Source organism: Nesoenas mayeri (assembly GCF_963082525.1).
Source record: "Nesoenas mayeri genome assembly, chromosome: 3".
In the NCBI taxonomy this organism is placed as follows: domain Eukaryota; kingdom Metazoa; phylum Chordata; class Aves; order Columbiformes; family Columbidae; genus Nesoenas; species Nesoenas mayeri.
The window spans coordinates 37,829,640-37,855,898 of NC_137544.1; the positions used below are offsets into that span (position 1 = coordinate 37,829,640).

Sequence of the window (26,259 nt, forward strand, 5' to 3'; positions counted from 1 at the left end):
GGATGCAATGCAGGAACAAAGAAGCTATTTTACACTTGCCCTGAGTACAACAACATTCCAGTTTGGTATCGTGTAAATGTTTGATCTGCTGCTCATATGTTAAGGTGTGGCTTAGGTAGGTTCTACTTGATTGGGCCATAAACAGGTTTACTGCCAGATATGTCCACTGATATGTCATTATTAACTCCAGCTTTTGGAGAAGTCTTATATTTGTGGGTGTTTTTCAGGCACTTTTAGAATAAATCTGATACAGAGAGGATACAGTTCTTAGCAGGCTGTAAATAAATATGCTTTCTTTTAATATTCTGTATTTATTTACCCCTTTAGATTATTCATTATCTAGAGTGCTGGGAAGCCTTCAGCGTAAGCAAGAGGTTAAAGAAATGATCAGTGGTCTCTCAGCAAAACGTCTTTCCAGAGTTTCACAGATACTTTTGAGAGCAGTTTGTGCATTCAGTGTCATCCACAAAGCTTAGAAATAAGCTTTAATGCCAGTGTGAGCTTCCTTCAAAAACTCTTACTCCAGGAGGAAGAGGATATTCTTCAGTGTGAAATAAAAGAGGATGTCCTTTTGCAAAGCCATAGAGCTTGCTGAAGGGGTTGAAGGTCTTCTGAAGTAAAGAATTACATCAATTGCAACCATCAGGCTTGGAACTGGCATAAAAATCCTGGCTTTGCTCAAAGTGTCCATTTTTACAGATCTGTGAGTTACTGCTTTGGTAGTGCAGGTCAAAGCTCAATCCTGCATTCTTTGTGAAATATGCTTGTGCAAATACTTAATGTGTGTTGCCTTTAAACCTCAGCGTAGGGACCACTTACATTTTAGATTAATTCTCTCTCTAATTGAACTTTGAAAAGAGGTTGTGAAACCTAAAATTTCACAGTTATGTTTAAGTCCTAAATTATCTTCAGGTTGTTTCAGCAAGATGGACCTAATGACCAGCTCTCAGTCCTTTTCAGTCACCTTTTATGATTAAATGGTTACTTCTATGGCACATGTTTTCTGTACTTTTACTTCCATACATTGGTTTTCTCCTCAGGATATTTTCTATCTAAATATTGTTTTCATTTCTATTATCAAGATTAGCTGACATGCCAGATTGAAAAAACAGTCACAGCTGGCCAGTGCTGCTCATCTGTAGAAAAGTCCATTTCTAAACTAAAAGGTGAGAAGAAGTGCTAACTCAGCAATCCTTCTGGTTTTCTAAGAGTTACTAAGCATCCCATGATATTAGAATACCACTTCTTTCCAGTCCGTAATGCTGCTTTTGAAGATCAGAGCTCTCTAAAGAGTTATTCTGCCAAGTATTCAGCACAATTTGACAGATCTTAAGCCTTAATAGCTGCTGTAGGGGAGAGAAGCTGCACGGTGAATAGAAATGCTTTTGGGCAACAAAATTCAGAATTTTGGAGAAGGATTTGCAAATTTGTACGTAACTGCAAGGGCATCCATTTGGTTCCCAGCTCATTTATTGGCATGGGGAAAAGACTGCAGGGAGAGCTCTATTGCTGGAGTACTGTGGATAATAATCCTCTTGCCCTCCCTGTCTGATTCACTGATCATTCCTTTCCTTTCTGACAGATGAATGAAAAGCGTCTTTGTACAGCAGTGAGAAGTCTGTAGCTGGATAAAAGTGAGCTGAGTGAGAAGTTAATTTGCAGACCGCGGAATAATCACATTCCCATTATTAGTGCATTTTTTCTTCTTCACTAATGGAGTCAGAGCCACAGCAGCATATTTCCTATGAGATTCTCTCCTTCATCCATTTACTGGATAGTTTTCATGGATCCCATTAGTGTGAGATTGTGCCCAGCAGTTGTTTCTTACACTTGTTCCACTCGTGGGAAAATTACTGCATCGCTTTGTTTTTGTTTTCGTTGGTTGGTTGGTTTTTTGTTTTGCACACTGGTGAGATTTGGGCTGTTGCAATGACTTAGTATTGCACAAGCAGGTGGTCTCCTGCAAAAAGGATATTAATGTTTGTGTTGTTATCATCTGTACAGACACAAGGGCTAGTTAATATCTCGCTAACCCATGAAAAAGCAGTGTGAACTTCTGACCAAACTGCAGCTCTTTTGAAACATAACTTGGCAGGAATATACGGGAACTGCTTAATCTATATCAAGTAGTATATGATAAGTCCTGGGTCTAATTTTCAGTAAATTGTTTTAGAGGGATGATTAATTGAAAAAGCTCTTGATCTGTGTTATTTGTATTAATGCCTTTGACTGAAATGTTAATGTAATGTTATTATTGTTTAGGAGCCTTGGGTAGTGATTCATCTGAATACAGCTGAATAATGCAGCTTTTGCAGGAGTTTCCAGTTGAGGCACTCGATGATGGCATGTCTGGAATCTCTCCGCTCCCTCTGCCCAGTGAATGCCAGAGCTCTCAAGGTTTGAAGGACAAATAATTTAGCTTCACTCCCTTTTCTGTAACCTGGCAAATACAGTCCATCCATTGTGCTTGCTGAGAGATCCAGGCTAACAATAGTGCATTTGTTAATTGGATTTCTAAGCTTGCTCAAATGAAGGGTAACCCTTTTGTGCCGTGTTATCTGTGACTTTTTTTTTATTATTATTTCTAAGATAAAAGCCAAATTGGACCTCTTTGTCCAGCAAAATCTTGATGCCTTGACAACACTTTCATCCTGGAGACAACTGTCAGCTTCCTTGATCTGAGTTCTATGTACAACGAGTAAGTCTAAGCTCCCTGCTAGGTACCCTCATATTGCAGTGAACTTTGAATATAGTGGGAATTAGGGGGAGCCACAGCACTAACATGCCCAGACATCCCTTCTTTACTGCAGCAAAGTGATGGAGCTGAGAGAAGAAAACAGAAGAGCAGTCTAACTTTACCATATTCTACAAGGAAAGCTCAAGATATTTCAAATCGTGGAATCACAGAATATCTCAAGTTGGAAGTGATCCATAAGGATCATCGAGTCCAACTCCCAAATAATTGCTATAGATGTCATCTGTGATTCCCTTACATGTGACCCATTAGTCTGCACTCTGCCTCAATGAGCCTGAAATGGATATATATCCACCACCTATACAGCTTTCCAGGAGAGCCCTGGAAAGTTAAAATAGTGCTGCACACTCTTGTGCGAATGTGTCCTTAAAGGTAAGCTGTTTCTTGCTGTCAGCTGGCACAGTGTGGTGGCACACAAGGACAGAGGCCTCCAATTGCTGATGTGCACATTTAGGGAGGAAATAAAAATCTTGCACAGGAGGACACCAAAACATTCTCAGCTCCAGAAATCAGTTTTATTGTGAACTAACAGACAAACTGTAGAAGGTGGCATGACATGTTTGCCCTCACAATGTAGATTTCTGATGGTGAGACTTCTGTGGGATTATTTGAAAATAATAAAAGCCAGATAGTCAAAGTATATTTCCCTCTTGAAAGAGACAGGTTTTTTATTCTTGTGTGAATACAGGCTTTCCTTGTACTGTTCTTTGGGAAGAATCAAGGTTAATCAATGAACATTAGTTTCTGCATCAAGGTACAAGGTAGCTTCAGGACCCTGAAACAAAGCAAACAAAAATCTGCATTGCATGGCTTATGTTTTAACTTCAGAGGTGATGAAAGGGACAGTAACTCAACTTCTTGGATCCCGCATTGTCATCTGTAAATCCCTGCATGTAGCTGTATCTTCTTCAAAGAGCTTTCCTTGGTCCCTTGCATTGTTTCTGACAGCAGGAGACCTTCAGGCCAGAGGGCTGGTGCTGTCTCACTAGCAGGCCACCCAGTCAGAAGATGCCTGGTAACTGAACTGCAAGGTTAACTTGATTAATGTCTTCTTCAGATGAGCGATGAGTGAGAATGACTGGAGGATTAGTCATTGCAGAATCCCTTGGTGCTCATGACTGTGTAAGCAGAGCTCAGATCAACTCTCCCTCAGCCAAGCCTCTTCACTGGGCACAAGGCAATGTATTGATACAATGGGTCAGGCTTCATAAGGCAATGCTCCTTGCCCTCCTGGCAGTCATGTCTTCTGGGGTACAAGCTCTCCGTTCACCTCATGTGACTGCCAAGAGCTCAGGCTGAGCCCTAGATTTTCCCAGAGTCACGTTGCTGATTATGGGTTGTTTCCCCCTCATCTCCACAGTGTAAGAGCACCTAGCTGCAACTTTGTCCCCACACTGGCAAAATAAGGGGATTTGCTTGGGCTCAAACAGCCTGTTGACTAAATCCTGTCTTCTGGATGTAGCTGGAGAAAGAGGTGACTCTCTGAATGTGATAGTCAGTCTGATGTGATAGCAGGCTCATCAAATAGGTGACATGCTTTCCCTTGAAGAAAGCACTTGGGGGTCAATCTTCATAGTCATTTAAAAGCGACCATGTCGCTTTCAATGGCTTTTCAAACATTTAAAACACTTACATCACGAACCCAAGAATCTTTTCACTGTCTCCCGGTCAGTGTCAAACAGAGCCTCAGAGAAGCCGCTAGGGGGCAGCCTTTACCTGTCCTTCGGGTGCCGGTGACGCATCGTCAGACTATTTGAGGGGGGGATGAGAGGGGTCTTTCATTCTAGTTACAAGAACGCTGGATAAACCAGGCCTCCGCTACCAGGAACTATGCTTAAAACTTAAAGTTAATACTAATTCTAGGGGAGCAATCCAACTGCTTTCATCATGAAACAGTAGCTCACCAACAAATTAAATATCTTGTGGTCTAATAGAGACTGCAAATCTCCCCTGAAACCACAGTTTTCTTTGGAAAGCGTACAATTTGCTGTCCTTCTTCTTTCCTCCTTTCTGTAGTAGGAATGCTGCTGGTAGTTTATAACTTTTCAGTTCTAGTACTACCTGAAATACAGGTTCATACTACTGAAATGCTTAAACCAATAAAAGAATTTAAATTCTCAGTAACCTCGATGATCTTAAAGGTCTTTTCCAGCCTAAATGATTCTGTGATTCTAAGCTGCAGATAAATTGTTCTTAGACTTCCCGCTGGCAGCCTAAAAATGTGTAAGGCAGCTGGATGTATCCTACTGGCGTTTATGGATGTGATCTGGTGCTGGCTTTACAGAAGTTCCATATAACATTAGTTTCTGTGACACGAATGCAGTGACATTGTGATATAGTCACTCATAATATTTATTCCCAATGTTTTGTCTATTGAATTAAGTGCTCTTTGGTTTGCAGGTGTCCTACTGACAACAGCAAAATTGGGTTTATTGAAGAGTTGTCAGTTATTTCAATTGAAGATGTTCTTGTATCTTCTTGTTCTTTCAGGAAATAGTCAAGCTAATATGACTGTGAATATTGGTAACTCAGATGGGGGGGTGTGAGAGTGTGTGTCAGGGTGTAGGGCTTTTTTGTTAGGATCAAGAGTGTGGTTTTGGAGAGAATTGTTTGACAACCCTCACTTGCTGAGCTCTGGTTTGCACAGTAGAGCACGTGAACCTTTTAGGTGAAATCGAACTGGAAGGCATGATCTTCTACAGCATAATATGCTACAGCCACAAACATACCATCTGTCACTGGGACCAGACTAAAGATAGTCTGAAGTAACAAATGCTGAAGCACGTATGATGTGCCTCTCCGGCTCTGAGCAACAACTGCTTTGCTCTGCAGAGGTTGCGCTACTTGCAGATGAAGACACAGGTACCAGAAGAAAAATGAATATATTGAAATGGTCTTTAAATTGTCTTTTAAAAAGACATCAAAATGTCAAGCCAAAACTGTACACTTATGCAGGCTCTGCATACGTACTGAAAACCTGGAAAAATCCTACCTATGGCTTCCTACTCTGAAAGTATTTCTGTAAGCCTGTGAATGTGTTAGTCATAGCCTCTGACTGTTACAGGATGAGAACTGGCTTTTTGTGGCTGCAAAATTTCGAATTCCACCACTATCTCTACTGCAGATAGTGTTTGGTTAAACTCTGTAAAACCATTCGCTTTTAGCTGATAATCTTCTCAGAAGAAAGCATTACTGTCACTGCTTTGAGCATCAGGTTTTATCACTGACTTTTGAAATTTGCTCCTGTAAAGAGAAACCTGGTAGTAGCACCTTCTATTTTTTCTTTTAATCCCCAGAACTATATTCTTCTTTTCCCCTTGCTCCTCCCCACCTACAACTGCAGAAGAGCTGGTTCTTGTGTGATATATTGGGAAGTGCTGAGGGGAATCTCTGTGACCCTAAGCTCACTAACAGCAACACGCTTCTGCTCCGGGAAGGGCTGTGAATGCTTCTCCTCATGCAATTTGTGGAAAAAGTGGTCCTGTAGATTTTTGTTCTCTTGATAAATGTCTTGCAGTAATTACTGAGCTTACAGATATTGATTTTTTTAAATGAGAATGCAGAAGACATATTAAGAAGCCCCATTAACTGTGCTACGAGAGTGAAACCTTATACTTCACAATGTCCTTTGCAGTCTTATTCTGATACCTGCTGCACAAACCTTCCCAAAGCATTTCCCAGAGGTGATGCTGGGACTCATTGCACTGTACCTTTCTATGCACACCGAGCAAGTGGATGTTATCCTACAGCTACCTGCCAGGTAGCATCTTGATTTTACTGGTAAGAATTACTTGTCTGAGGTCACAGAGGAAAAACATCATCTTTTCCTCCATCAGGATTCCCACCAGAGTACTCTGTGTCTGACATCTTGAACCAAAGGGAAAAAATTAAATCAGTTGAAAACTGGTATAGCTTGTCAGCTCTTATCCCTGCATTCCCTGTACCTTTTGAGCTTACTTGATTGCCTTTTAGGGACATGGCTTGTAAATTTAATTAACGTGCTATTACTCTTTCCTCTATCTGACATGGAAAAGCTTGAATTAATTGAGTATTGACTAACTGAACTAGTTACAGGAAGGCATTGCTTTCATCCAACAGCATGCTCAGTGGTGTGTGCAAGAGCCGAGGATGAACTTAGGGCTCACTGGGCTGCTGCTTATGGGTTGTAACCCCACTGCACCCGGGGGAACTGCCGCCTCCAGCAGCAAGGATGAGCCCTGAAAGCAAGGTTGGCTCTCTTGCTTATGATGCAGAAGGAAGTTGCCTCGCCTGTGCCACCTGTGCTGAGCCCTGGCCTATGCCTGCTGGGCCTCCCTCCAGAAGCCTCACTGAGACAAGCCAGCCTTGGTGTCCAAGTACATGCAACTGGACATGGCTGCTGGAGCAGAGACCTTGCTGTCAGCTGCCACTGAGGCACGGCTGTCACCTACCTCCAAGGAGAAGCAGCAGAAGCAGAGCTCCACCCTGTTGGTGAGGGAAGAGGAGGAGGGAGCAAGGCAGCTCCGGGAGGGCAACAGGAGCCAGGGGAGAGGCAGAAATTTGTTGCCTCTTTCCCAGAGAGGTGTGAGAGGCGCAGAAAGACTTCACCCACCAGCCAGGCAAGCGGCTTGCGGCTTGGCTGCTCTGCTGCTGGGATATGGGGGCCAGTGGTCTGGCTCTGGAGGGCTGGGAAGTGCAGCAGCTGGGGTCTCTCGCGAGCAACCATCACATTGACAGGGAGATCAGGAGGGTGGCTGCCGGCAGCCTCTGGATGTGGCTCCCCTGGGGTGTGAAGAAGTATCCCTTCAAGGAGGATCTACCAGGGGAAAGGGGACCATGGTGGAGGAATGTTGTCTGCAGCAACCTGGACAATGACTGGGTCTCCAAAGACCCGGATGATGTCTGGTGCTCACAGGCTGTGTGACAGCAGCTGGTCCAGGATGTGATGCTGGGTGACGCCTGCGCCCTGGCACTGGCGGACCGGCTGCCTTTAGCTTGTATATACGCGTACGTGTTTATGTTTATAAATACATACTTACATATCCCAGTATGTATGTTCTACATATTCACATACATGCTTTGCCTAGTCATAAGCATATATATTGTATATATTTAGGTACATATACCATATTCATGTTTATATGTACACAGGTATGTTTATGTGTATCTAGATATAGCCATAGGCATCCACATACGTGGTTTGTATACACATACAGATGTTTATGTACACATATACACATAGTACTATGTCTCTGCATACCTGTGTTTTGCATATACACAGGCACGTATGTATATGTGTATATATACTGTATAAGCACTTATTTCTTTACGTGCATACCCACGTTGTATGTAAGCTCGTGTTTTGCATTCACAGCTGTGTGCCCATACACACACACCCATACATGCACCCACACCGCCCTCTCCGGCGGGCCCGCCAGCGGCCCAGGCCGGGCCGCGTCCCCATGGCAACGCCCGGCGCGCCTGCGGGCCTCGCTCCCCGTTTGCTGCGGGCCGGGCCGGGGGGGCAGGTGGGAGCGGGACGTTCCGGGGGGCCCGGGGCGGCGGGAGCGCTGCGGGGTGGGCAGGGGGTGCCCCGGGAAGGGGCTGCGGGCGGCCCCCGGCCGGCGGTACCGTGGCGTGGGGGACCTTCAGGCCCTCGTGGAAAAACGTTAAAAGACGCACCCGAAATCTGAAATAAATGTAATTCCCATTAAGGTGTGTGTTTGTCCAGCATGGCTTGCAACCAGACTGAAAACGTCATCAAGAAAATCGTTCGTGAAATTGGACAAGAATGTGCCGCCCAGGGACAAACTGTTTCTGAAACCTTGGTGGCATTCATGGTAAGAGCAAATTAAATGTTTAGAGGAGGAGTTTTTTATTATTTCATCTGGGTGTTTTTCTAATCATGTTCAAATTCTGCTATAGACTGTAAAATATTAAGATAACTATGTATTGCTAGCATATAGATCCCAGGTTTCAAACCTGTGTGCCCGTAGCTTGGCAGTTCAAACCGTATTTTAAGGCTTCCATGAGGTGGGGGCTCAGCTTTCCATGAGGTGAACAGTTCCCCCAAAGCTGCTGACTGACACTGCTCCAACTCAGTGACGTGGAGCAAGGACAAAACTCACTAAAGTCTACAAACTTCAATGGCAGCTCCAGGGCAGCCTGGCCCAGGCTTTCCAGGATGTTTTGAACTTCCAAATATCTCGGTTTCCAATTGAACACATTGACAAGGTGTAAAGGGGTATTCAGTGATATTCAGTAGAGGGTCCTAAAAACCTGAAAAAGTATTTCATGCCTCTGAAATGCTACCTGTCCAAATACAAGGCCCTGAAAAGGCTGCAGGTTCTGAGTGCTGCGAAGTCTTTGAACTCAGAGTTCTCCCTCAGTTTTCTCCTACAACCAGATAAAACATTTATTTCTTTTTAAAGTGAAAAAGAGAAGTGTTCCCAAGTTTTAAAAACATTTCTTTCCACTCTCATGAATGACCAAAAAGGGATGACACATCAGTGAATATTTATTGCAGCGGCTATATTTATTCTTCAGCATTTACATCTTCCCTCTATGGTGATGGACTCTTTTTTTATTTTATTATTTTTTTATTTTATTCTTTTTTTTATTATTTCATCTGGATGTTTTTCTAATCATGTTCAAATTCTGCTATGGACTGTAAAATATTAAGATAAATATGTATTGCTAGCATATAGATCACAAGTTTGTTTGTTTGTTTCTCTGTTTAGGCAGGGCCAGGTAGAATAAATGGGCTGAATATTTGAAGGAGTGGGCTTGGATCCCACTTAAACTAAAAATGGAATTAAATCAGTCTCAGTGTTGCCCTTCGTAGACAACTATAAATATCCTAATAAACGTTATACATTCTGGCATTTTACTCTTAGGAGACACAACACTGCTGCAGAATATAGTGTGAATGCACCTGCAAAGCTGTGTCTGGAGAAAGATGGAGCTAATTTATTTCTTTATTGATGGTATAAGAACAGAATCTACTCTTGATAAACGTGTACATGAATGTAAATTGTTCACAGCAGTACTGTTAGTATGCCATATTTTTCCTAATGGTGACACCGTGGCTTTAAAAAATACATTGGTCTCAAAAGCAGGATTAATCAATTAAGCATGGAAATTTTAATGAGTAAAAAACTTGTAAAAGTGCTTGGCTAGACATCCAGCATGCACACCAGTCACAAACATGGACATATTTCCCTGTATGCAGAGCACTATGGATTTTTTTAATCCAAATGGTAAACATTAATATTCATGCACGTAACACTGAGAAGTTTATAAACAACTATGATGGGTTTTTGTAAGATTTTACTTAGAAAAATATTTTTTCCAGGAAATGTTTAAAGGAGATATATTTAAATATTTGTCTGCAAATTTTGCATCGCAAATAGATTTTTTTTCACTTATGTCCGTGCACTGACATTGAAACGATCAACATGTGAAATGATGTAACTTTGTTTCATTATCAAAGATGGAAATGGAAAAAAAGAACAGTAAAGAAATATTGACTGCATCTGAGATTTTTCAGAAAATAAAAGGTTAGTTGCAAAGAGTATATGTTGAGATGTAAATTAATAGCTTTCTTTTGGCAATCTTTAGGTGAAAGCTGTTGTTTTAGATCCAAAAAATGACTTTAATGTGGATCAAATCCTTATGGAAAAAGATGTGCAAAATCTTATCCAGGTAATTCTGACATGATGTTGAGAGTCAATACTTAGTTAAGACTACAGCAGTATTTGCTACCTGTTCCTGTTACTAAAATGCTGTTTTATTTTTATATGAACACTTCAAAAATGTTAATGCCAGTTTATTCTCATGGTTCTGTAGCTAAAGACTGGACTACATGTTTCCTCATGTAAATAAATGCCTTATAAATGCCTTATATAGAGAGAATAGTAGTGAGGGGGCTCTACTGATTATATGAAATGTGTAGCATAGTCACTGTTGGTTCAGATGTTTCCCCAGCAATAAGAACTCACTTCTCTGTCTCTCTTCTTAGCTCTGTGTTACCAGATTGCTTGATACAACAAACCCATCTCTGACGACAATTAAGATGCAAGTTTACTTTGATATGAACTACACAAACCGAGGTAATTTCAAATATGTTTTCATAGAAGTTGATGCTGAGGTTAGGATTTAATATCTCTCTCTGTAGAGCTAATAGTGATTCCTGTTAAATGACTGCTGGCAGTGAAGCAAAATAAATCTCCCTGGATAAATATACTACATAGGAGCATGGTGTTTCCATATGGATATAGTAGGGAAAAATATACATTAGAGAGTAAATTCATTTCATCCAGTCTGAAAGATATACTGAATGTAGTGTATTAGATCGCTTGAGAACAGTTATGCTTTCAGTTTTGCAATGGCTAGCTGCCTTCAGCACAAAAAACTTGCACTGCACCTGTGTATTTGAAAGAGAACCAGTACCCAGAACTGCACTCATGTATCTGAAAGAGAACCTGATGTTTTATCGGTCTCTCTAACTGAGTTTTAACCTATTATATTTTATTGTTAGCATGGATTATATCAAAAAATTACCAACATTAGGAAGCTGCTCCAAAGTCTTCTGGACTCAATAAATTCAGTAAGTCCAGCAAGATTCTCAGATCCTGGGTAGTGTTCAGATTTGGGCGTGTAACTTCAGGTGTGTATGAAATATGTGTGTGTGTTGTGTCCTACTGCAGCCAGAAGAGTCCAGAGAGCCAGACACTTGCTGCTCAGTTTGGGCTGAATAGTTCTTTGGACTCAACTGACTCATGTTAATCATGCTAATTATTTTAAAGTTTAACTCCACTGTTGTTAGTTATAAGGATATTGTACCTTGAACCTCTCTGTGCTTCAGAAACCTTAAGTTGGTGCTCTGACTGTGGAAATTAATTACACCCTCTGTACAACCCAAATTCCAAAGAATTTAGATAGCACTTTCTAAGTGTCCTTTTACCTAGCTGAATTACTCCGTGAGCAGCACCATGTTCTGGAGGGAAGGCTGGCTCATGTGCTCAGAGAAATCACAGATAGTCGTCCTCGTGTGCAAGAAGAAATGGAGAATGTGTATCGAAAGATTGTCAGCTATGTGCTGCTGAGCTCTGGCCTGGGACCCCCAACAGATATTCAGGTTGTCAGGGAGGTAACAGGTCAGTAAACTTTCAGCTGTGAAACTGGGCTTTTCTTACTGAAGAATAAAAATTCTCCTTCTCTTTGCTGATCTTTAAATACAGATGTGGTAAACTCTGATGAAAGCTTACTAACCAAACTGTCACTTCTCAGCCTTGAAGTCTAAATTTGCCATGGGTTTCCCATCTTTTGCAGTTGTTCAGGAGAGGGTATTTTTACTTGTTTAATTGTTTTATTTTCTGTTCTCTCATATTGAGCATTTTCTCACCCTTTGTAATGCTTATAGCTGCCCTGCAGAGTGTATTCCCCCAGACAGAGATGAATACTTTCATCTCACTCAGCAAGAAGAACAAAGAGCAACAGCTGAAAAATCTTGCCATGCTAGTCACAGGGATTCGATTGTACAACAAGGAATGTGGGAAGGGAGGAAGCAGCATTGATGACTGTAAGTAGACAACTTCATTTGGACTGTGTATTCCAAATAAATTCTTCCCAACTTTCTTCACTGGAGCACCTCCAATAATAGCCCATCTCTCTAGATAAACAGCTTCAACCCTGGTTCTGTAGATCTGAAGGAAAAATACATATTTGATATTGATTAAAGGTTTCCATGTAGGCTACTAATTTTTATCTAAGAGGAACCCTACTGGTTGATGTGAAAGGATTATATGTATTAACTTGACGCACTCATTTACCTCATGGTAATTTGTTCGCTGATCCCTTGCCATTACGTGAATTAAATATGTAACATTTGCCTTTAAAAGGAGTTAATTAAAATCTTGAAAGTACACTGTCAATTCAGTTACAATTTTCTGTTGATTATGTGTGATGAGAAGTGTTAAAAGTTGCTGGGGCATTATCTTTATCCTTTTAATTCAGAGTAACCCCATCAGATTCTTAACATGGTCTCAAAAATCTTTTGTATTTTGAATCTTTCTGCTTCTTTAATAAGCAAAAAAAGTCAAGACCAAAGTTTCAGGAATAAAGGCTATAGCACATATCTCTTTTGATAAGGAAATTGTGCTTTACTGGAAAGCAAAGCACTTGCTTAGCTAGACAGTATTTTAAATAAAACATTATAAGTAGGAAATAAACCCCACACCTACCACATCAGAGAAAGAAGTAAACAATTTTCTAGATTTTGGTGATATTTTTTCTTCTCACATGCCAAGCAAAGCATTGTTGGTTTTCTGTTTTTATAATACACACTTTCCCATGAATGGCACCTTTCTGTGTTGCAGCTGGCTCTCTTCTAGGTTCACTGGGCCTGGGTTACAGCATAAGGGAACATTCAGCTACTGTGGTTATACAAAAGGCATGATTTACAACACATGGTCTTTGTCGCTGTAACATCTGCGGGTATTGTAACTGCTTAAAATAGATAATATGACTTCTTTGCACTGACCTGTTTATGTATCACTTTTAAACAGATGGAAAAAACACAGCATGAATACTCTCAGAATGCCTTAATGCTTAAGGATGCCTTAGGATGCCTTAATGCTTAGGATGCCTTAATGCTTAAGGCCAGTAGTTAGACTGCTAAAGCTTTAATTTACATGTTAGCAGCGGACTTGCTGAAGTAGGGCTCTGCCTTGGCTTTTTACCCTGTTTCCAAAAAAGTAAATCAGCCAAGTGCTGAGCTTTCTCTACCTGTGGCTAGACATGTGCAAATTTACTTCCCATTCTAGCTTTGTTAAATCTGGCTTTTCTATGCTCACAGGGTTTTGACTGGACATAACACAAGCCTTATCACTGTACTGCTGCTTGCCGATGCTGCAAGCATTAGAAGTTCAACACACACAACACAGGGCTGTATTGCGCACTTAAAGAAAGTGGCTAGGCCTTATCCTATTCCTTGCATAGATGTCTGCTTAATTAACAAAACCTATCAAAATATTCAGTGTGTGATTGTCTGCTATCCATAATGAAATTTTAAAGAAAAAATATTATTTATAGTATATTCTGCATCAGCAAAAATAGATTTTATTGACCTGTGCCGTTTGGGGGGAATTTGTGGGGTTTTTAAGTACTCATGCTGAATTTTAATAACTGCATAGGCATGTTTTTTCATGTAGTATCCATCTTCTCTTTTTAGTAATAATCTCTGACTCAGAGCACTGTTAGACCTCAAAGTGCCCAGAGAACGGGAAGGCTGCTGTTGTTATTCGTATTTTACAAATGAGGGAACTGAGAACTGAGAATTGTGCAGATTGCCTGAAGTCTCTCAGGAAACCCATGTCAGCAGTAGCAACTGAACTGCATCTACTGTAAAGCAAGTTTTCTCACAGTCCTTGACTTGACTGTGATATTTTCACACACGCGGTTCTGACTGTTTGAAACTACTTGACTAGTCAGATACAGTGGTCGAATCTAGTATGCAAGCATTTGGAAATGCATGAATATAAGGACAAAAGACTGCGTTGCTCAAATACTGCACTTTAAGCATTTGCAAATGATTTTGATAATTATTTGTATATGTATCTCATATTTATTCTATATAAACAGTGCCAGCCATTCTGAATGAAGCCATTCCGTCAGCTACACAGACTCTTGATGAAGGTCTTAATACTTGCCAAGCACGAGCCCACCAGTACACAGCTCTGTTGGAATCCATGCAGGAAGACCAAGACAGATCTACACAGCTTAGTTCTTTTAAACTAAAAGAAGCTCTGTTCAATGTGAGACAATATGAGGCCTTCCTTTGCATCCTTCTGGTGAGACACCATCATGTTATATCCTGTAGGTTTTTATTGCAGATGGAATGTATTCAAGTTATGTACTTGTACAGGATAGAAATATAAGAAAAAATAATTCAGAAATCTCTGAAATCAAATTTTTCTCAATATATGAGAACCTACATCATCTGTCATGATGAACTTTGTACCTAACTTGCTGGCTTTGGTTAAGACAAAATGGATTAATTGTTTGCTGCAGTGTGACTGTGCTTCCATTTAATTTCTGGAGGTTTCCTTTTTTGTTTAATTTCATTAACAGAGGACTAAAAGAGTAGGACTTTTTTCTTGTTTGCATACTGATACTCTGCCCCAAAAGGCATGAGAGAAAAAAATATCTCTGTTCAGTCCATAAGTCACCTTAATTTTAGTCTGCAGACATCCTCAACACATATGAAGTCATCAGAAGTTTTTGACAAATACAATTTAAATTACTGAAATTTGTTTTGTTTATTGAGATCTTTAAATTTGCCTTTTGAGAAAGTGCAGGGTTTTATAAGATTTTCCTGTATAAAATAAAGCTTAGAAAAATATTTCTCTTTTCAATTCTTTTCAGTTCTCTTTACTATAAAGGTGTAGAGATTGTCTATTAAAAAATTACTAGCATATGTTTGAGAGAAGCACCTGGTTTTATGCCTGAACACTTAAGGAAAAATTGATTTTGTGGAAAGTTAGTTTGCATTTTGTTCCTTAGAACATTGTCTGAAAATAGTTGAATGAAGACACTAAGTAAATACTTATTATTAAATACTTGGTTCTTTGACTGTCGCACTTCTTACCTGAAGTAAGTTCTCTTTTCAGTCTGATGTAATTACAAGTGCTCAAGAAGTTGAAAAGATGAATGTGCAGTTCACAGCAACAATGGAGCAGTTGAAAAACACAGTGCAGAATAAGGTTTCTGTAAATACCAATGAAGTTTTCGTAAGTATTTTGAATGGAAAACCTATTTCTTCTTAATTATAAAAAATTACCAAAGTACTTTTCTGGTGTATTTTTGCATAGCTTGTGTTCAGAAAAGCGCTACATTATTTTCTCTCTATTGTAACAGCTTAAGTGATGTTTGAAGGGGCAAAAAAACTAAAGGACTTGATCTCAAGGTAAAAGAAAAGCAAGGTACAAAAAGGGAGAGATGGAAATAAATGGCATTTTGCTGTGTCTTGAGTAATTTGTCAGTATTTGTAGATTTACAGTGATATTTTCCTGTTTTGTGCAAAAATTCTCTCCTGTTCCTTGCAGACGTAGTAGGTACATAATGATGACAGATAACAGCACATCAGAGTGTGATTCTTTAAAAGTACCTTCAGATAGCAATTCCTGTAATTACAGCATGACTCCCTGATGTAATTTTTTCTAAAGAAATCAGGTTTCTGTGAGGGGACTTTCAGCCTCTGCCTCTTCCAATAGCTTCTGAACCTGTTGGCCAGTTTCAGATGAATTTATCAGTGTGGAGATTTCAAAACGTTATTTTCTGCATGATTTGTGGAAAACAAGCACCTAGAGAGGCACAATTGGAGCCTTCCTAAGATCAAATCTGCGATGTGAATGTTACCTGCTGGTATTGTGAAGGAGGGTGCTTGATGACCCTGTGAAACTCTGGGATTATTATGATGGCATGGTGAAAGGGAAATGGGAGAGAAGTATGTCAAAAAACAGCTTCATTTAATTTGCTTTTCATGGAAGAGCTCATTATTTTGTGTAACATGTTTGTCGTTTTAAGTTCTTATAGTTAGCTGCTGAACTAGCATGCAGTTCACACATAGGTTATATTTCAGACTTCCAAACAAATAATTAGAAAGCAAAATAAAGTCTAATGTGAAGGAGGGAGGAAGATCATGTCCACCTCTCACCTACTCAGGAGTATTTTTTATACTCCCTGTAAAGGCATCATAGTTGGAGGTATACCTCAGGTGGGATCTGACACTTCAGTCTGTGTGTGCCTGGGGGCTGTGGTACCAGCTTGCTCTGGAACAGGTCAGACAAGATAACAAAACTTGATAGTTTGCACATATAGGTGGGATTTTACTTCATTTGGCATTTAAACAGGTGCGTTTCTTCTTGTCTTTCTTATTCCTGTCCACCTTATTTTCAGTTATAAAACCGTGTTGTCAGCGAAGCGCTCAATACCAAGCATGACCTCAAAGTAACGTATTTGGGAAAGGCTTTGGACATATGTGATGGGAGCTCCTCTGACAAATCCCAGGAGTTCCCTTGAAATTCCTGTGTGCTGAAAGCCTTGGAGATCAGCCTCACTCTGTTCATAGCAGGGATTGTTCTGCACAGCACTTGGGTTACACTGCAGATATAAAACAAAGTGGATTTCAGATAATTTTCTCTTTTATCTAGCCTCTCTTTATTGCACTTTCCAACCTCTGGACCGGCTTTCAGGATGAGACGCTACTGCTACACTTCCTCACAAATATGACTAACAATCTCCAACAGTTCTCAGAAATCCAATCACAGCTTTTTCCTGAGGACATGCTGTCATCTCTTCTGGAAGGAATGACTGTGAAAAGTGATGAGGAAAGGATAAGAGAAACCAAGGGTATGAAAAGTTATTACTTTTTAAATTTCCTTCATTTTTCCAAGATTTTGTGGGTTTGATTTTATTTACAGAAGGTGCTACACATTGATTTTGTTAATTATCATAACTTACACAGCAAATGAAAATTAGTCTTGCAGTGTGGTGATTTATTTTTCATGTAGTGTACTTTGGGCTTTCATTTTTATACATAAAATATACCTAATAGGCACAAACATACTTTACAAAAATGGCAGAATATTTCTACTTTTTTTTGACCTATCTTAAGTTTGTTTGTCTTTTTATACCTTTCAGAACTTCTGAAATGGAAGGAGAGAATAAAAAGCTAATTTAACAGGGCTTTGATTACCAGAAGTGTTAGTTTGTATCCCTAGTAATCAAGTTGTAATACGTGAGTGGGTGAAAACAAAATAGGAGACTAAGATATTGCCTTCCTGTTGTCATGTCCTGTTTGCAAAGCAAACAAATGCTACTAAAGGCTCCTGCAGGACTGATTTTTCAGTAGGATCTCTCTTAAGGCAGGAATAAAGTTTGGCTTTGGGGATCTTGGCACCGTAGGTCATCCTGTAAAGACCACAGTAATCCGGTCGTCCTGTAACATTATTATATTCTAAACATCTGATGTTTTGTTACTGAAATCCTTCCTTTGTTAAACCTTTTCTTAGGAATCAGGGTGAATGTTTTGGATTTCAAGAACCAAGAATGGCTTTTTCCAGAGACTATTGATAATTTTGACCAGTTGCCAATCCAGTACCACAGTTTCTGTGCACACTCAATTGGTGTGAAAGGCCTCACCCTCCCAGGTAAGCTTTGTATTCCATACTGTATATGCACGTGAGTACTAGTGAAAATGTAAAGACATATTCTGAGTGCATCCTCGTATGTCAGAGCTGGAGTTCTGTGTTTTCATGTTTGTAATTTTCATCTCAGACAACTTATTTCCCCTGTTAAAGTATTTTCTTTTAAAAATACACAAATAAACTGCCCTAAATAGAAGGCAGGAGGGCTTAAAGAGAAAACATGCCTGAGCAAGCAGAGGCAGAAACAAGGTGGGATGGATAAATGTTTCCCCCTGCTATATATGCATCTGTGTAACTTACACTGCAGCTGAATGCAGGTCTGTTTATTGGTTTTCATGTGTTTCAATACAGATGTAGGAAAATGGTCATTCCTTCTATTTTGTGTATCTGTCCGTTGCAAACAGACCCATTCATGCCTACATTGTATGTATTTTCAAATAGTGGATATAAAGTACCAAAAATCTTCTCTGAGAAGAATGCAAAAGTCTGCCTGATTAAGTCAACTAATCAGGATTTTTTTTGTATATTCTAGGGTCGTTTGTCTTGAAAGCAAGCCTTATTTCACTCACCCCATCAGTTCATGTTTTCTGTCTCCTTGTCCTTTATAGAACTTTTACATACAGAATTTTTTAAACCTAAAAAGATTGGGAGGAAAATACTGCGATTTCTTGGCAGTATTAAAAAATAGATATTTTTATGGCAATGTAAATTATTTACACTTATGTAGTATTGCATATGAGAACAGCTGTCCCAGGTTGGACTGAAGGTCTCCTTAGCCCTGTATCAAATTTCTGGATGTGGTCAGTCCTGAACACTTGAAGATTATGAGAAATCAAGTAGGGATGATCTTTCCTTAATTATATCCTTCCCTGTTCTAGCAGCCAGTGGTTATGGAATTTCCTCAGATAAATGCTGTGCCCGTCTCTTTCTGTTGAATAACCCTTGATAGAGCTTTTTCATTTATCTAATTGCTTTTTGAGTCCATTTAGAGTTTGCCATGGGATATTCTTCTTGTCAAAGAGTCCCACAGTTATAATTTTATACACTATGAAAAGGTACCTCTTTCTGAGACGGTCTTAAGCTCTGAGTTGATAATTTCATCAAAGACCTGATAGTCTTTCTATTAGGAAAATTAGCAAACAGTAATTTTATATTGCATGCAACTCATGGTTTTATAACCCCGTATCATATTATCTCTCTTCAGTTCCTTCTTTTTAATGCTGAAGAGGCCTGTTTTCTTTAACTCATCCTTGTGTGAAAGGTATTCCAAGCCCCTGATCACTGCCAGATCCCTTCATTTTACTTTTTCTTATTCTGTTGTGTTGCAACAAAATGTAGTCTGACAAACGTAGCATATAGGTTGTTACAATGTTGGTTCGTTTCTCCCCCTCTGTTTGCATCCTAATAATTTCTGACAATTCTTTTTGCTTTTTTGATTGCCACTGAGTAGTGTCATTTAGTATTTTCAAGCCACTATCTATGGTGATTGTAGGCCTTTCTTGGGCAATGACAGCTAAAGCAGAGCCTGCCACTGTCCTTGAGCTCTATTTGTGTTTTCCTGTATAAGTTGTTTGGCCTTTATTGACATTTTCTCTGTTAATTTGTTGTCAAGCTTGTCAGCTGCTTCCTCTGCTTCTTCAGTTAATTTCAATGTTATGCCCTTTGGTATAAATGGACCACTCATCTGCAATCAAATATTTGTTGGAGATTATAGAGGAAACATTTCTGGGTTATGAGCAATGTTTTCTTATGCCTTTGCTATAGGTGTTTTATCTGTTGTTTTTCCAACAGACATGCACTAAGGCATGGTGGATGTGAGCAGTTGTACTGGCTCAACGAAACAGACATTTCTATATTTAAATACTTACTTTCAGGGATTTATTCTGATTTCATAGAAAAAAAAAAGGAAAGGAAACTTACTTGAAGGGAATGCAGAATCTAGATTACAGATGCCTGTTGTATTGGATATCATGCTACTCACTATTTTATTTTGTGGGGTTTGGCTTGTTTTGGTTTTGTTTGGTTTTTTTTTTTAGGAAATCCTGCAATTGGAATTTTGAAGCACAGGGAGAGATGTTATGTTTTCAGTTCCAAAGAAGCTGCATACCTCTTTGCTCAAGATCCAGATAAGTTCATTCAACTGAATGTAGAAAAAGCTAAAGAATATGCAGAGCTAATTCAACTGCTTGAACTTCGCCATCAGTTTGAAGACCTTGTTTCCTGTGCCCAGGTACACACCGCCCACGCCTCTTGCTGAACAGCAGTTGGGTCACTGCTTGGCCTGTCCTTTCTATAACATAAAGAGAACAGATGATACCCATCCTTAGGAAAGAAGTATAATTGTCTGTCTGCCAAACAGTATGTCTGAACGTCCATCTTTTCTAGGCCTTCAGGGTGTTGATAAGAAACATTTTCCTTTAACGTTGTTTTCACCTTATCTCTTCATAGGAGAATATGTAGAACCAAAGGATTGTGGCAGCAATAAAAGCTGTTAGTCCTTAGCCTAGGAAGATCCTGTGTCTGATGTTTCTTTTCCTCATTTTTGTTAAAGTAGTTTAAAGGGACAGTAAATAGATGCAACAGAAGATAAGCCAGATACCATATTAACTGGAGCTTTAGCTCAGCAGTTCATCAGTGTGTGCTGGATGAGGGTGTGGTGGTATCTGGGGACAGGAATTACAGAATATATTACAAAATGAAAGGGAACTTAGTGAATGCAACAGTGCTACCATGTGAAATCCAAAGACTTGATTTGGATTCATAGATATTCTGTGTGCTACACTGTGAACTCTAGGTCCCTAGCAAAGCAAAGTATGTGGTCTTGAACTGGCCCATGGTGAGCCAAGATATGGTTTATATCCCAGCTCTGGCAGGGATGTAAGAACTTCTCCTAATTATGATTTTTAATCCATTCATAAGTATACACTGAGGTCCTGGCATCATAAAATACTGGTGTGGTGGTGGTGGGATCCCCTTTTATGAAAATCCTATGGTTAAAGCTCACACCTGGGATGTGTAAGTCTGAAATTCAGCTGTGGCCTCTGCCTGAAGGGCTTTCTGCCAGAAATTAAATCCATTCAATACTTAATGGTTTCTTCTTTTTGTAGCAGGGGGAACAAAATTATTTTTAATGTAAAAATCATTATACACTTGTGGTTTGCAGGTTATTTACTTTTAAAAAGTAGCAAATCCATATGCTTTTTTTCTTAGATGTCTGTATTCTTACCATTAAAGCCTTGCTTGGTTTTTTTGTTTGTTTTTTGTTTTTGTTCCTTTTTGTTTGTTTTGTTTGGTGGGGTATTTTTTTGTTTGTCTGTCTTTTTTGTTGTTGTTGTTGATGATGACGATGGTTTCGTGTGTGTTTTTGTTTGTTTTTTCCATCCAGGCCGGAAATGCAGTCAGATTTTCGATTAAAACAGCCATAAAATGTGACAGTAGTACTCAAACTGATACTCATATCTTGCCTCCAACTATTGTGACGTCCTATGAATGGAATGAATGGGAGCTGAGAAGAAAAGCTATAAAATTGGTTTGTATTGTTATTACCAGATTTTCATTGTTGGATAACAAAGTACAGAATAAATTATTGTTAACTTTGATTTCTTGCAATATAAATATAACCTTATTTAAATATACACACTTCCTTTACAACTGGCTCAATATTTTTTTTTCATTTATTTTCTCCCCATATTTCTAGACTTTCTCATTCTCCCACTTTTTCCATATTTTTCCCAATTTTTTGAGCAGTGCTTCCACTGCCATGTCCATTCCAGATTTTTCATTTGCCACCTTTAAGTAATAAGAGTTTGTTGATTAGCATTGAATTTTGAAGTTTTTCCTCTACACTCAAATAAATTTGACAGTTTGAAGATATTTCTGTATACTTTCTTTGTAAAAAAAAAAGATAAGTTGCAGAAAGGTTTGGTTCAGGCAAAACTTTATGCAAGTTAATATTCATCACCATCAAGTAAGAGGAAAAATGTAGTAAGTGGCAGACAGAATGGTTAGGAATGCCTTTGGATGTGTTTGACCCTGCAGCAGCTTTCTTTGACCTAAGTTATCCATCCTTGAACAGTATCAAAGCATGAGGCCTTTTTTTTTTGATATAATGAAATATTTTTCATTTTATGCTGATTCTTCATGTTTGCTAAAACCAATTCTGCTTTAAAAAATAAATCCCTCTTTCATTTAGGACCAATCTGGAGTGATAAGAAACAAAGCAAGTAGGTTTTGTGTTATATATATATAAACCAGATGAAATGTTTGTTATACTATCATGATGATTTTCTGTTGGATTGGAAATCACAGTCTGTCCACAGCAGGTTAGCCACACACATAAAAGCTTTCAAAGTAGCAGTATATGTTTAAAAAGCTTCTTTCTGTGGTTTGCCAGCAAATGCAGTTGTTGAGATATAGCACCTGATCTCCACAACTGAGTCAAAGTGAACTTGTGAGTACAGGGAATATTGCAGTTACCAGTAACAACTGGACACAGAATACTGCAGGGTTGATTATTTTTTTTTGCTGTGAACACATGCACTATGGAGGCCTGAGGTTTCCTTTCTGTTGTTCTTTTTGCCATGAAATCTCCAAGGAAAACGGAAACCAAAATTTTGGACTGAGGAGTCCTGCCAGTGTTAACTGGCTTCTAAAGGATTCTAAGCAATAGTTCTTACTGAGGAATATAAAGAAGCCAGTTAGGTTTACAAGAGGCCTAGTGAAAAGCCTCCTTTGCTTCTGTAATTAACAAATGCACATAAATAAATGTAAGATGTGGTCAGTGGTTTATCTTTAGCATAAGCAAAAGTGGATGTTTCCCAATAGCTGAGCCTGAGGACCACTCAGAAACAAATTTGTAGCTCATTAGTTTGAAATATTTAAAGAAAGTACTTTAAAGTACTCAACTGTCCATATGGGAGGCTGGTGATGCTGCATTGAAACAAAAAATCCCAGATGCATGCAAAAGTGTTTCATCTCCTGTGACTATGCTGAATTTGTAATATGGTGGTGATACAACATTTACAATCAAAGTGCTAAAATGACAGAAAAAGCTTACCAGTGCATCTGTGAATTTGATACTTTGAGAGGAGCATCAGACATATTTGAGGGTTTTGTTAGATGAGAGCAGATGCCTTGGGGTTTTTTTTTCTGTTGTTCATACTTGGCTAGAAAACTTGTAGTGATGTGAAGTGTTAAAATATGACTTCGTTAGAACACCAATTTGATGTCGGAAGTGAAATTTTCATCTCACATTTGTTTCTCTGTGCAAGCATAGCTCCTTGCAACAGGTACATTCAGTTTTTAAGAGGGATAAACTTAACAGAGAAACAGTATCTCATGCCTGCTCTTGTTTTAATTGTCATTAAAACCCTCAGATTAAAACGAAATAAAACCAAAAAATACACCACACAATACCCCCAACACCTAAAATATTTGTCTTTCTTTCCATGATGTCTCTTCTGTAAATTCCTTATTGTTCTTTTCTGTATTTTCCTTGACGACACCGTGCATAAGATTCAGTTGTAGATTAAGATATCAAAGTGTGTCTCCATATAGGTGCTTCAATGTCCATTCCAGTTGATGGAGACCAAACTAGTGGCATCTGGGGAATGTTTTGACTCACACTGCTGCAAACACCGAATTTGGCCAACTTAATCATCCTCCAACTCCCATTGACTCCAGTCTCTGCGGACTGGACTGGACTCCAGGGACTTTCTCACTTACATGTGGGGAGTGGATCCCACCACATGAGGCTGGATTTTATATATTTCAATGACCACAACATGTCATATGGTTTACAGTGGTTTACGTTATTGCTGACATAGAAGGCTCACTGGAATAAGGAACATTTTGTTGTTTCAAGTGTTCTGACTTTGTAATATTACCACTTCGTGAGGAGTGGCTTTGTTGTTGTATCTACAGCAGCTTCTGTGATTGAAGAGAGCTTTAATCATAAACTACCTTTTGCCCCTTGCCAAGGGGTTAGCAAGCAATGTCTTGAAGAGGGGCATTTTTTCCCTTTTATCTGGTACTTCGTGACACCAGCACCTAAACCTCATCACATTTGGTTTGAAACCAGACGAAGGCTTAATCCTGTAGTTTGGTTATCCACAATATGTGGGATCCTCAAGCTTGTTTTAGGTTTCAGATGCCCAAAGAGATTTATCTGCCCACCATGCCACTCAGTGTGCTTCAGACTAACTAAAATTAATTTGAAGCGTCAGAAGAGCTTAACATGAAAACACCATTTTATTCTAATGAAAAAAAGGCTCCAGCATTTAACAAAATTTGAAGCAGAGTGACCAAAGCAAAACATAAAAGCAGATAAAAAGCTGATTTCAAACTGTGTTGGCTACATACAGGGCTGTTAGTTCAGGAGTTAACACACCACAGTTGCAACAGTGACGTGGGCAGCAGGGTGATGTGGGCCACGTTCCAGGTCTGTGAAGCACATCGGTCTGAAATAATTTTGCTTAATCTGATTCTTTTTGTGTCTTTAGGCCAACTTGCGCCGCAGATTAACTCATGCCATGCAGACTGAACTCAGCCATATGAGAAGAGAGAACTCCACCCAAGTGTACTTGCCAAAAGACGTTGGCACCCAGACTAAGCGTGACAGTTCTAGCAACGTACCCAGACCACAGATCTTCTTGGAAGGTCTCCGAGGAGGATCATCTCCTACTACTCATATGGTCAAAGTAGACTTAACAAGAGCAGTAGATGAAACCTAAGTGAAAATGAGAAACCTAAAGATATATATTGAATGTATATATAAAATCCCTGAATATATCTGGATTAAGATACAAAAGATTTTACTGTGTCTGTTGACTCTAGGAACAGTTGATTTATTTCATTTATCTTATATGTTGGGGCTGCTGACTGGTATTAAATGATAGAAATGGTAAGCCTGAAGCACATAGATTTTAAACAGCAATTTAGATTCAAGATGTTCCCAAAGACTTTGATTTAAACTAACATTTAAATGTGTAGTGTGCATCCTGGGATTTTCTTGACATTTTAATACAATGATTGCTTGTTGAACCACCATCCTTAAGAGTCATGTCTTAAGAGAAATAGCTTTTATGAGATATGGGCCGGTGCTGCAGCTCCGGCGGAGGCGTAATTTCCATTGGTGTGAAATAAAACTGATCCCAACAGAGTCACCTGAATCTCACAGCTCGACCCTTAAAACAGAATCATCAAGAAGGTAAAACCAGCAAAATTACATCAGTTGGGGTCCTTGGGCCTGCCCATTAGTGCTGTCATTGAGCTTTAAGATGAAACATCTTCTCAAATGGGAATAGGGAGTGCTTTAAAACAGAGAGACTTTTCACAACAACAAGAAGCTCCACCAGTTATTATCTGCAAAATGTCCAGGTGTGAAACTGTGATTGCACAGGACGTACTAAGGTTTCTAAGTCTCTTTTTTGGTCAGGTGCAGAGTGGTGCATCATGGTTTCCTGGGTCATCGTTATACAAACTTGTGATCATAAAGCTTGAAGATTCAAGCTGCTGGGTGATTTTTTTCTGTGGGATTGTACAGAGTTGCATTCACTTTTCATCTGGCTGTCTCCAAGGCTTCACTTTTTAAAGTTTTCCCACTCAATAAAAGGACCGGGACAGGAGCGCAAAAAAAAGTTAGATAGTTTCCACTAAATGATATCCTCTTTTGTAAAAACTGATCAATAACAGCTGGGTGTGCTGCTCTTCCATGTTTTTTCAATCATGAGCTGGCACCAGTTTTTAGATTTATTAAAAAAAAAACATGAATGCTATTACCAGGTGCAGTTTGGTTTTTCTTCTCCTGAGAAAACGCCCTGTTGCTGCTTCATGAAATACTTGTTGCTGTCATCTCCAGGTATTTTTATCATCATTTCCTTTGAGCCTTTTATATTAAAGTTCTTTCTTTGACCAACAAAGTGGTATTTTAAGAATACAGAAATACATCTATTTAAAAGAAAACTGATAAGTGAAAATCCGTTTTGTTGCACTTACCCTTTTCCATTTGGAGAAGCTACTGTAGTATTGTAAAACACTGGGGAATGCAAGTGTAATCATCTCGGTTTTGGCACGGCAGAAACATGAGGGTACGTACTACTGCAACGAGAAATACGTGTGTGGGAGCTCTGGGTGTTTACTACCAATAAAATATTTCAGAAAAAAAAAAAAAAAGGCTAATTTTCAAAATGGTTTTAGACATTCAAGATCCTCCTGGACACAACCCTGTGTGATGTGCTCTGGGTGAACCTGCTTTAGCAGGTGCATTGGACTAGACATCTTCAGAGGTCCCTTCCAACCCCAGCCATTCTGTGATTC

The 26,259-nt window shown here is 39.3% G+C and overlaps 1 protein-coding gene across 1 annotated transcript; it reads left to right on the forward strand.

Moving 5' to 3' along the window:
• Positions 1 to 8,466: 8,466 nt before the first annotated feature.
• Positions 8,467 to 24,674, forward strand: CFAP206 (cilia and flagella associated protein 206; the record flags this gene model as incomplete). Its single annotated transcript, XM_080342824.1, has 12 exons — positions 8,467 to 8,574; positions 10,355 to 10,438; positions 10,755 to 10,845; positions 11,704 to 11,892; positions 12,159 to 12,317; positions 14,378 to 14,586; positions 15,406 to 15,525; positions 16,948 to 17,146; positions 17,809 to 17,946; positions 19,980 to 20,173; positions 21,329 to 21,472; positions 24,444 to 24,674. The coding sequence occupies 12 exons, from the start codon at positions 8,467 to 8,469 to the stop codon at positions 24,672 to 24,674; spliced, it is 1,866 nt and encodes a 621-aa protein (XP_080198950.1).
• Between the last annotated feature and the right edge of the window lie 1,585 nt (positions 24,675 to 26,259).